Source organism: Lacerta agilis, chromosome 18 (assembly GCF_009819535.1).
Source record: "Lacerta agilis isolate rLacAgi1 chromosome 18, rLacAgi1.pri, whole genome shotgun sequence".
In the NCBI taxonomy this organism is placed as follows: Eukaryota; Metazoa; Chordata; class Lepidosauria; order Squamata; family Lacertidae; genus Lacerta; species Lacerta agilis.
In genome coordinates, this window is record NC_046329.1 from 6,935,562 (window position 1) to 6,947,784 (window position 12,223).

The 12,223-nt window shown below is 46.1% G+C and overlaps 1 protein-coding gene across 1 annotated transcript in view; it reads left to right on the plus strand.

Annotated features, from left to right (window-relative positions):
• The first annotated feature begins 3,445 nt into the window (after positions 1 to 3,445).
• Positions 3,446 to 12,223, plus strand: part of CERS4 (ceramide synthase 4) — a 44,988-nt gene continuing 36,210 nt past the window's right edge. Inside the window, exon 1 of the mRNA XM_033136773.1 lies at positions 3,446 to 3,514. Within this exon, the coding sequence (XP_032992664.1) occupies positions 3,459 to 3,514 (56 nt within the window). The 5' untranslated portion in view covers positions 3,446 to 3,458. The remainder of the gene's footprint in view (positions 3,515 to 12,223) is intronic.

Below are 12,223 nucleotides of genomic sequence, written 5' to 3' on the forward strand. Positions count from 1 at the left end.
TTTATCGTAGGGATCTCCTGCCCACATAAAACAGCTGCGTTCCTCGCCACCCGCTGTTTTTGGGAAGCTCGCATCCTTCTGGGCTCTCCACCGAAACTGTGGTGCAAGGCTTTGCAGGAGGGAGGGAGGGAGGGAATTCTCCCTGGCAAACAGCGAGAGGCAACCTGTCCCAGGTGCGGCAGGGGACTCTGCAATAAATTTTGGAGTGCTGATCCGCAAGCCTGCTTCTGACTCACCCCAACCCGCAAGGGGCAAAGGCAGGCAGCCGTGAGAGAGCTCAAGAAGTGTGTATATCCCTGGAGTGCCGAAAACAGCAAGCTGGCCAGACAGAAGGGCCCAGGTTGGGTACCCAGGGTCCTTTGCACCCTTGGCAAAGCATAATAATCTATATTGTTCCCATTGGGGTGTTGATTTGTTGTTGTTGTTCAGTCGTTCAGTCGTGTCCGACTCTTTGTGACCCCATGGACCAGAGCACACCAGGCACACCTATCCTTCACTGCCTCCCGCAGTTTGGCCAAACTCATGCTAGTAGCTTCGAGAACACTGTCCAACCATCTCATCCTCTGTCGTCCCCTTCTCCTTGTGCCCTCCATCTTTCCCAACATCAGGGTCTTTTCTAGGGAGTCTTCTCTTCTCATGAGGTGGCCAAAGTACTGGAGCCTCAACTTCAGGATCTGTCCTTCTAGTGAGCACTCAGGGCCGATTTCCTTGAGAATGGATAGGTTTGATCTTCTTGCAGTCCATGGGACTCTCAAGAGTCTCCTCCAGCGCTATAATTCAAAAGCATCAATTCTTCGGCGATCAGCCTTCTTTATGGTCCAGCTCTCATTTCCATACATCACTACTGGGAAAACCATAGCTTTAACTATATGGACCTTTGTCGGCAAGGTGACGTCTTTGCTTTTTAAGATGCTGTCTAGGTTTTTCATTGCTTTTCTCCCAAGAAGCAGGCGTCTTCTAATTTCGTGATTGCTGTCACCATCTGCAGTGATCATGGAGCCCAAGAAAGTGAAATCTCTCACTGCCTCCATTTCTGGGGTGTTGATAGGTGGTGGGGAAAGGTAGTAGACGAAAGGATGTAAGGAAGAGTATGATGGAGTGTCTTTTTTTAACATGTCTAGAAAGAATGTCTGTATGTTGTGTATGTCTTGTCTGTAACATGTGAATGTATTATAAACTGTATTGATGAACAATAAAATAAAGTATTTAATGATAATAAAAATGCAGAGAATGTTTTTAAAAAAAATGTTCCCATGGTGTGCGCGGCGGACACCGATGTTCTCTGTAACCGCTGGACCAAAGCCCATCAAATTAGTACAAAGCGTAACACGGCCATCGAGGAAGGATCTGGCAAAATAAAATTTTTAAGAAACCACACCTGTCATGCCTAAAATATAGAACAAAGGCCAAAAAAAATGGCGCGCCTATTATACCTCACCAGCAAAAGGAATGAAGACTCCAACAGCATCCAATAGAAAGGCAGATGGCCCATCGACATCATCAGACCTGGCCAGAGCAACAATGCCTGTGCCCTCACCTAAAATGGCTGCCGCAGCTTCGCATGCTCCGAGGAAAAAAAAAACGGAGCAGGAGGCATGCCTGAGAGGTCGCACTGAGTAAGACCAGCTCTGAGGGGATTGTGTCGCTGGGGTGCGTGATTTTGCGACTAGGTAATTTTGGGACTGGGGTGGGGGGGAATGCTCTTTAAGGTCGCCAGTGCCCTCATCTAAAATGGCCGCCGCAGCTTCGCATGCCTGGCGTTTTTACATGCGTAGAATGTGTTCTTTTATGTAAAATGAATCCCTGGGTTATTTGTGGGGCATAGGAATTAGTTCATTCCCCCCCCAAAAAAAAAAATAGTCCGGCCCACCTTTATTTGTTATAATTGTGATGATTATGGCGTACAGCTGATGAGAACCCCAAATTAACAATCTCAACTTTTGCGGGTTTTCATCAGCTGTACGCCATAATCATCACAATTATAACAAATAAAGGCTTGACATCTCTCGCTTTGCATGTCATGAGTCTATCTCACATATTAAACTCCAGTAGCTAATGAAAACAATTGCTTACATAAATGGACTTTTCCACGATATTCTAATTTTTCGAGTTTCACCTGTATGTTAGAAGCCGCCCAGAGCGTCTGGGGCAACCCAGTTATATGGGTGGGGTACAAATATAATAAACCATCACCGTCGTGGAATAGGGCATCCCTATTTTTATCGGAGGCGTGTTGGAGGGTGTGGAACAGGATTTCTCTATTTTCATCGGAGAAGAAGAGGAAGAGTTTGGATTTGATATCCCGCTTTATCACTACCCGAAGGAGTCTCAAAGCGGCTCACATTCTCCTTTCCCTCCTTCCCCCACAACAAACACTCTATGGGGTGAGTGGGGCTGAGAGACTTCAGAGAAGTGTGACTAGCCCAAGGTCACCCAGCCGCTGCATGTGGAGGAGCGGGGAAGCGAACCCGGTTCACCAGATTACAAGTCTACCGCTCTTAACCGCTACACCACACCGGCTCTCAATGTTGGAGGGGATGACAATTCTCAGATGGCATTGTTATTATTATACAATGATTGTGATGATGATGGAAGAGGACAAGCTTCCTCAACCTCGTCCCTCCAGATATTTTGAGACTACAATTCCCATCACCCCCGACCACTGGTCCTGCTAGCTAGGGATCATGGGAGTTGTAGTCCAAAAAACATGTGGAGGGCCGAGGTTGAGGAAGCCTGGAATAGGACACCAGAGAAATGTAAGAGGGTGCCGAATAAGTCAGCAGATGGCGGGGGGAACCCTTCTGCGCCCCTCGAAAAAGGCTGCTGCCAGCCAGTGCTGTGCACACTAGGCGACATGGGCAAAAGCTAGGGGTCAGTTTGAGGCACCTTCCTGCTGAAGCAGTCTTGGTTTGCGCGTGGGCCGACAGAGAGCAAACATCTGCAGGGGTGCGAGTGCGAGTTTCGGAACACCACGTTCTCCCCATACTCTAGCAACCTTTGAGGTAGAGCTGGGGAAAGGGACCGGCAGCTGCAAAGGTCTGTAGCCTTGCACCAGAAACGAAAAAACAAAACAAAACAAAAAGAGAATGCAAGCCGTGGGTGGAGGCATTCGAGTTAATCTGATAAAACGGGATCCTTAAAGGGAAACGTCGGCCGCCCTCCCTTCCGTAATCTCATTTGCCGCTTCTCCTGCTAAGGCTGGGAACTGCAACGGAGGGAGCTGTTTTGGACCTCATAAAGCGGCTTCTGTGCAAGGTCAGAGCTCGGGGGTGGGTTCTGCGGGGGTGGGGGCTCGGCTTGAGGTCTAGGGGGGGCCAGGCGTGCGGCCCTCTGCGCCTTTCTCCCTGGTTTCCCCCCCCCCAGGGCTCCCCTCAAGCTCCGGCTCCTCCCCAGCCTGCCTCACTTTCTCCGCGAAGGTAGTTCATCGAGTGATTCACCTGCGTGGAGGGTGTCCTTCGATGGCAATGATGCTCTTGGGTTACCTGGATGAAAGATGGAGAAATTTGAGCAGCAGGTGTGTGTGTGTGTGTGTGTGTGTGTGTGTGTATGAGAGAGAGAGAGAGAGACAGAGAGAAGGAGACTGTATCTGCCAGCCAAGTTGGTGCGGCCCCCAGAAAGTTGCCCAAAACGGAATGCGGCCCTTGACAACCCATTCCTGTTGTTGTTGTTGTTGTTGTTGTTGTTGTTGTTGTTGTTGTTGTTGTTGTTGTTGTTACTGCTGCTACTGCTACTATTTCAAATCTGATTTATTGGTTTTTCCCCCAAAAAAAGAGAAAAACTTCGCAAATGTTAACAAATTTACTTTTTATCCACTGACTTCCCGACCTCTCCTTCCATGGTTTCCATATTTACCCTTCTCACGTATGTTTTAAGCTATTTATCTTAAAAGCTAACTCCGTTGCTCATATTTCAAGTCCTGCTCGAATTTTCAAATCCCTATAGGTAAAGGGTAAAGGGACCCCTGACCGTTAGGTCCAGTTGCGGACGACTCTGGGGTTGCGGCGCTCATCTCGCTTTACTGGCCGAGGGAGCCGGCGTACAGCTTCCGGATCATGTGGCCAGCATGACAAAGCCGCTTCTGGCGAACCAGAGCAGCGCACAGAAACGCCGTTTACCTTCCCGCCTGAGTGGTACCTATTTATCTACTTGCACTTTGACGTGCTTTAAAACTGCTAGGTGGGCAGGAGCTGGGACCGAGCAACGGGAGCTCACCCCGTCATTGCGGGGATTCGAACCGCCGACCTTCCGATGGGCAGGCCCTAGGCTCAGTGGTTTAACCCACAGCGCCACCCGCATACCTGGTGGTTCTTTAAATACTCAGTAACAGCTATCCAGTCCTCAATTATTATTTTTGGGGCATTTTGGTCTGCAATCTTGTGCTGTTAATCTTGCCAGTTCCGCGTACTCCATTGTTCTCAAAAGCCATTATTCCTTTGTTTTAAACCTCTCTTTCTTTCCATCTTTGGGCATACAATGTGTGTGTGTGTATGTGTGTGTGTATTAACCAACTCTTTTGGTACATCATTATCTAGAATATTATTATTATTATTATTATTATTATTACCTTGCAGGGAGTCTCAGTTTTGAACCGTTTGCTTGTGGATAGAAATGTAGCTCTCTTTGCCCACGTGGTCCCAGCGGTCTCGTAGGCAGCGTTGTTCAGTGGTTAGAATAAGCAGGCTTTTGAAAGGTTGTGCCCGCCATCTTGATTCAAAATGGCACCTGAGCTGCAAGAAGAGTGGAAGAAACTTAAAGATTATTTGAAACAACGTGAAAAGTTGGACATTTGAAGTGAAATCAGTGTATATAACAGGCGACAGCTAAACAACGTTAGGTGAAAATAGTTTATAAGAAGTTAAGAATTTGTTTTTTATGTTGGAAGTTATGGTTATGAATAAGTTGATAGAGATAAGATAAGATATTATTTGAAGATTAAGAATAATGGTGAATGATTGTTAAATGAGTTACAAAGTTACTAAAGTAAATTAGAATTGAACGCAGAAGAGAGAACGGAGGAAGTCCCCCAAATAAGATTTGAAATAAGATTATAATAAGTAGATTGGTGTGTTCCTGTGTTTTTGTAGGGTGAGAGGTATGTATTAGTTTTCATTTGATTGTTATTTGTATTGTGTGCTGTGTTTGTTTTTATATGTAGAATGTATGTTTCTTATTTGTTGTTTTTATGTGGAAATACCAGTAAATTTTATTTTTTTAAAAAACACAAAATGGCACCTGGGCAATGGCGGAAACCTGCTGCTGATCCTTGGGGGCCGTTCTGCAAATATCGATATCGTTACCCAGAATGCACCGCGAGCAAGCAACTTTCTAAAATACAGAGTTAGGCAGGCATGCACGTTTCGTTCTTTTGTTTTTAATTACTTGTATTTACTTGCTCTTATTGTGTGTTTATTGTGCGAACCGCCCTGGGGTTGAGGGTGGTGCATTTAACAATAATTAAAGCAATACTTAACGGGATAATTACAGGCTCCAGAACGCCTCATAAATTTGGTCATATGCCTTCCTGGCCTGGCTGTTGGTTCTTAGGTGCAATTCTGCAATTCAGCAATTTAAGGAGGATGTTGGCAAGCTGGAAAGTGTGCAGAGGAGGGCAACCGAAATGATCAAGGGGTCTGGAAACTAGGCCTGATGAGGAACGGTTGAAGGAGCTGGGTATGTTTAACCTGGAAAAGAGGAAACAAAATAGAAAATTCTTTCCAGTAGCACCTTAGAGACCAACTGAGTTTGTTCTTGGCATGAGCTTTCGTGTGCATGCACACTTCTTCAGATACACTGAAACAGAAGTCACCAGATCCTTAAATATAGTGAGGGAGTGGGGAGGGGTATTACTCAGAAGGGTGGTGGGAATGGGTGATCAGCTGATAGGTGTGGAAAACCTGTTGACGACTCTTAACGGCTGCAATTAGTCTAGCAGGGAAAGGCAAGGGGTTAGATGGCTAAAGATAGCTTTGTTACGTATAATGAGATAAGAATCCAATGTCTTTGTTCAGACCAGGTCTCTCCATGGTTTTAAGTTTGGTGATTAGTTGCAACTCAGCCACTTCTCTTTCCAGTCTGTTTCTGAAATTCCTTTGTATTAAGACAGCTGCTTTGAGATCTTTTATAGAATGTCCTGGGAGATTGAAGTGTTCTCCTACTGGTTTCTCTGTCTTGGGATTCCTGATATCAGATTTATGTCCATTTATCCTTTGGCGTAGGGTTTGGCCTGTTTGTCCAATATAGAGAGCTGAAGGGCACTGTTGGACACCTATCAGCTGATCACCCATTCCCACCACCCTTCTGAGTAATACCCCTCCCCACTCCCTCACTATATTTAAGGATCTGGTGACTTCTGTTTCAGTGTATCTGAAGAAGTGTGCATGCACACGAAAGCTCATACCAAGAACAAACTCAGTTGGTCTCTAAGGTGCTACTGGAAAGAATTTTCTATTTTGTTTCCACTATGGCAGACCAACACGGCTACCCACCTGTAACTGGAAAAGAGGAGACTGAGATATGAGAGCCATCTTCAAATATCTTAAGGGCTGTCACATGGAAGAGGTTGAGCAAGCTTGCTTTCTCCTGCTCTGGAGGGCAGGATTCGCACCAAGGGCTTCAAGTCACAAGACAGGAGATTCCGACTAAATGTATCGGGAAGAGTAAGAGCCGTCCAGCAGTGGAACGGTTTCCCTCGGAAGATGGTAGACTCTCCTTCCTTGGAGGTTTTTAAGCAGAGGTTGGATGGCCATCTGTCTCGGATGCTTTACTTGAGATTGCAGGGGGTTGGACTAGATGACCCTCGGGGTCCCTTCCAACTCTAAGATTCTATGATTTGCACATTCTTATCTGGGTTTTTTCCCCCATTCCTGCCTGGAGATCCCACGGATTGAGCTTGTCCAAAGCCCTGCAGTGCCTTTCTCTCTTGACTGCAGCACTAATAATAATAATAATAATAATAATAATAATATATTTATACCCCACCCATCTGGCTGAGTTTCCCCAGGCTTCCAACAGAATACAGTGGCACCTTGGTTCTCAAAGTTAATCCGCCCCGGAAGTCCGTTCCAAAACCAAATCGTTCCCAAACCAAGGCGCGCTTTCCCATAGAAAGTCATGCAAAACGGGTTAATCCGTTCCAGGCTTTTCAAAACAACCCTTATAGCAGCAATTGGACATGACTTTTACTATCTAACGGGGCCGTTGATCCATAAAACGAGAGCAATAAACAATGTACTGCAGTCACACAATCGATCAATCAATCAATCCGTAGCTGGACTGGGTTCCACACGGTCACAAAAACAAAACGAAAAAGAGCCGAAGAACCAAAAACGCAAAATAAATTGCAAAAACAGACAGATCTCAGCGTAACACTCGAAACGGAAGCGTAACACTCAAAACGGAGTACATTTGGCTTCCGAAAAAAGTTCAGAAACTGTAACGCTCACCGTATTTTTCGCTCCATAGGGTGCACCGGACCATCGGGCGCACCTTGTTTTTAGAGGAGGAAACCCAGAAAAAAATATTTTTTCTGGATTTCCTCCTCTAAAAGTCCTGTTTTTTTGAGGATCAGCTAAAAGTTTTGCAGCTTTTTTTGCAAAGGGAAAAACCCTGGTTTTTTTGAGGATCAGCTAAAAGTTTTGCAGCTTTTTTTGCAAAGGGGGAAAAGCATAGCTACTTTTGCAAAGGGGGAAAAGCAAAGAGGAAAAGCCCCGTTTTTATGGGGTTCAACTCACATTTCTGAAAAACCTTAAGGAAAGGAAGCCCTTTCTACAGTTTCCAGACAGATAATCTAATCAGCCAGTCACAGTCGCTGGGGAAACAAACAACCTCCCTGTGCAGCACATTCAACAATGGAGGCCTGGGCAAGGGGGCGGACAAAGGGAGCCGGGGACTCTTATTTCTCTCCCGATCTCTTGCTGATCAGCTGCTGAGCGGGGTCCTTTCAACACCCCCTTTTCTCTTTGTAAAATAAAAAGCACGATCCTCTTTTGGCCCCTGGGAAATTCAGCTCCAGGGACCACCATTCGCTCCATAAGACGCACAGATATTTCCCCTTACTTTTTGTTGTTGTTGTTGTTCAGTTGTTCAGTCGTGTCCGACTCTTTGTGACCCCATGGACCAGAGCACGCCAGGCACCCCTATCCTCCACTGCCTCCCGCAGTTTGGCCAAACTCATGCCAGTCGCTTCGAGAACACTGTCCAACCATCTCGTCCTCTGTCGTCCCCTCCTCCTTGTGCCCTCCATCTTCCCAACATCAGGGTCTTTTCCAGGGAGTCTTCTCTTCTCATGAGGTGGCCAAAGTACTGGACCCTCATGGTTCTTACATTCCAGGTTCCTATGCAATACTTTTCTTTACAGCACTGGACTTTCCTTCCGCTTCCAGGCATATCCGCAACTGAGCGACCTTTCGGCTTTGGCCCAGCCGCTTCATCAGCTCTGAATCTACTTGTACTTGTCCTCCGCTCTTCCCCAGTAGCATGTTGGACGCCTTCCGACCTCAGGGGCTCATCTTCCAGCGTCATAACTTTTATATGCCTGTTGTCTTTGTCCATGGAGTTTTCTTGGCAGGGATACCGGAGTGGCTTGCCAGATCCTTCTACAGGTGGATCACGTTTAGTCTAAACTCTCCGCTATGACCTGTCCATCTTGGGTGGCCCTGCATGGCATAGCTCATAGCTTCCCCGAGTTCATAGAATCATAGAATCATAGAATCATCGAGTTGGAAGAGACCACAAGGGCCATCCAGTCCAACCCCCTGCCAAGCAGGAAACACCATCAAAGCATTCCTGACAGATGGCTGTCAAGCCTCTGCTTCAAGACCTCCAAAGAAGGAGACTCCACCACACTCCTTGGCAGCAAATCCCACTGTCCAACAGCTCTTACTGTCAGGAAGTTCTTCCTAGTGTTTAGGTGGAATCTTCTTTCTTGTAGTTTGAATCCATTGCCCCGTGTCCGCTTCTCCGGAGCAGCAGAAAACAACCTTTCTCCCTCCTCTATATGACATCCTTTTATATATTTGAACATGGCTATCATATCACCCCTTAACCTTCTCTTCTCCAGGCTAAACCTACCCAGCTCCCTAAGCCGTTCCTCATAAGGCATCGTTTCCAGGCCTTTGACCATTTTGGTTGTCTTCCTCTGGACACGTTCCAGCTTGTCAGTATCCTTCTTGAACTGTGGTGCCCAGAGCTGGACACAGTATTCCAGGTGAGGTCTGACCAGAGCAGAATATAGTGGTACTATTACCTCCCTTGATCTAGATGCTATACTCCTATTGATGCAGCCCAGAATTGCATTGGTTTTTTTAGCTGCTGCACACTGTTGACTCATGTCAAGTTTGTGGTCTACCAAGACTCCTAGGTCCTTTTCACATGTACTGCTCTCAAGCCAGGTGTCACCCATCCTGTATTTGTGCCTTTCATTTTTTTTGCCCAAGTGTAGTACTTTGCATTTCTCCCTGTTAAAATTCATCTTGTTTGCTCTGGCCCAGTTCTCTAATCTGTTAAGGTCATTTTGAAGTGTGATCCTGTCCTCTGGGGTATTAGCCACCCCTCCTAATTTGGAGTTGTTCAAGCCCCTTCGCCACGACAAGGCAGTGATCCATGAAGGAGCCTTACTTTTTAGGAGGAAAAAAGTGCGTCTTGTGGAGCAAAAAATACACGGCACTTCCGGGTTTGCGGTGTTTGGGTTCCAAGTTGTTTTGAGTACCAGGACGTTTGAGGACCAAAGTACCACTGTGTTAAAGACACGGCAAAACATCTTAACATTAAAAACTTCCCTAAACAGGGTTGCCTACAATTTGGAAATGGTTTGCACGGAGATTTCCAGTGCTGGACCTGCCAGGCTAGGGCAAAATAAACAGCAAAAACAGCGTAACGCTCAAAACGGAAGCGTAACGCTCAAAACGGAGTACGTTCGGCTTCCGAAAAGCGTTTCAGAAACTGGGAACGCTTACTTCCGGATTTGCAGTGTTTGTTTTGAGTACCAGGGCGTTTAAGGACCGAAGCACGACAATATTAAAGACATGTAACATTAAAAACTTCCCTAAACAGGGTTGCCTACAATTTGGAAGTGGTTCGCATGGAGCTTTCCAGCGCTAGAATTGCCAGACTAGGGCATCCATCTCCGGTCCTCGATTTCTGGCAGCAAGTTACCCCTGTTCCTAAAATCCAAGCCCGGCGAGAGAAAAGTCCTCTGGGCTGAAACCGAATCCCCTTTTCGGTGCCCCCCCCCCCGACCCCTCGGAAGCATTAAATAGCTCTTTGCATTCACCAGACGGCGAGGTGACCTTTTCCAGGAGCCGAAAGCGCCCGATTCCACCATGAGTGCAGGCAAAGGGCCTTGTATGCATGTGTGTCAGGAGTTTCGTTTCTATAGCAACCGTCTCCCCAGGATTTCCCTGGCAACGCCAGAGAGTCGCTTGGGCCCCCGTCGGCCAGCTCGGATTTATTTATTTTCAAGCGAATCAGGAGGATTCTGATGAGAGAAATTTTACCACTGGTAGGCCTGTCCATAAGGTGATATCGGGCCATCATTCTTTTTTAAAAAATATTTTATTTGTTGAATATAAGAACTGTTGTAAGAATTTTAAGGTCTTTCATATATATGTTGTTGTTCAGTCGTTCAGATGGACCAGAGCACGCCAGGCACCCCTATCCTCCACTGCCTCTCGCAGTTTGGCCAAACTCATGTTAGTAGCTTCGAGAACACTGTCCAACTATCTCATCCTCTGTCGTCCCCTTCTCCTTGTGCCCTCCATCTTTCCCAACACCAGGGTCTTTCCCAGGGAGTCTTCTCTTCTCATGAGGTGGCCAAAGTACTGGAGCCTCAACTTCAGGATCTGTCCTTCTAGTGAGCACGCAGGGCCGATTTCCTTGAGAATGGATAGGTTTGATCTTCTTGCAGTCCATGGGACTTTCAAGAGTCTCCTCCAGCACCAGAATTCAAAAGCATCAATTCTTTGGCGATCAGCCTTCTTGATGGTCCAGCTCTCACTTCCGTACATTATTACAGGGAAAACCATAGCTTTAATTGTTATTAATTTACCAAACAAATAAGGCCACATGTCTGAAAACAGCACAGAAAGACAGGCCTCACTCCATTTTGACTCCTAGCTGGCCAAGTGTTTTCATCTGCAGGGCGGAGGTGAGAAGTCTCTGCCTGAGGATGGGCCATTTCCCTCACAAAGGACAGCCATTAGCCCTATAATCAAATACAAGCAATCAAAAACAGTGTTCCCCTACCCCCTCCCCACAAAAAAAACAGCCCCAACTATGTCCAGGTAATTGCATTAGTACTATAATCAACAACAACAAAAAATATTTCAAAAGTTGCTGCTTAAAAAAAATATAATTCCACACATTCCCATGTGCTATAGGTGGTTTAAATGCATATTCTTTCTTGGGTGCATATGTAATAAAGGAGGGCCACATTATGTTATAGTTACAGGTAGGTAGCCGTGTTGGTCTGCCATAGTCAAAACAAATTTAAAATTAAAAAATTCCTTCCAGTAGCACCTTAGAGACCAACTAAGTTTGTTCTAGGTATGAGCTTCCGTGTCCATGCACACTTCTTCAGATACACTGAAACGGAAGTCACCAGACCCTTTTATATATAGTAGGAGTGTGGGGAGGGGTACTACTCAGAAGGGGGGTGGGAATGGGGGATTGGCTGATAGGTGTGGAAAACCTGTTAACGACTGCAATCGGTCTTACAGGAAAAAGCAAGGGGCGAGATGGCTAAAGATAGCTTTGTCATGTATAATGAGACAAGAATCCAATATCTCTATTCAGACCAGGTCTCTCCATAGTTTTCAATTTAGTAATAAGTTGCAATTCAGCCACTTCTCTTTCCAGTCTATTTCTGAAATTCCTTTGTATTAAGACAGCTACTTTGAGATCTTGTATAGAACGTCCTGGGAGACTGAAGTGTTCTCCTACTGGTTTCTCTGTCTTGTGATTCCTGATATCAGATTTATGTCCATTTATCCTTTGGCGTAGGGTTTGGCCTGTTTGTCCAATATAGAGAGCTGAAGGGCACTGTTGGCATTTGATTGCATACACAATGTTGGAAGATGAGCAATTAAATAGTCCTGAGATGGTACGTTTGATGTTGTTGGGGCCAGTAATGGTGTTGTCCGGGTTTATGTGGCAGCAAAGTTGGCATCTGGGTTTATTGCAGGCTCCGGTACCAGTGTCCATGTTGGGTCCTGTTGTCGTATTATTG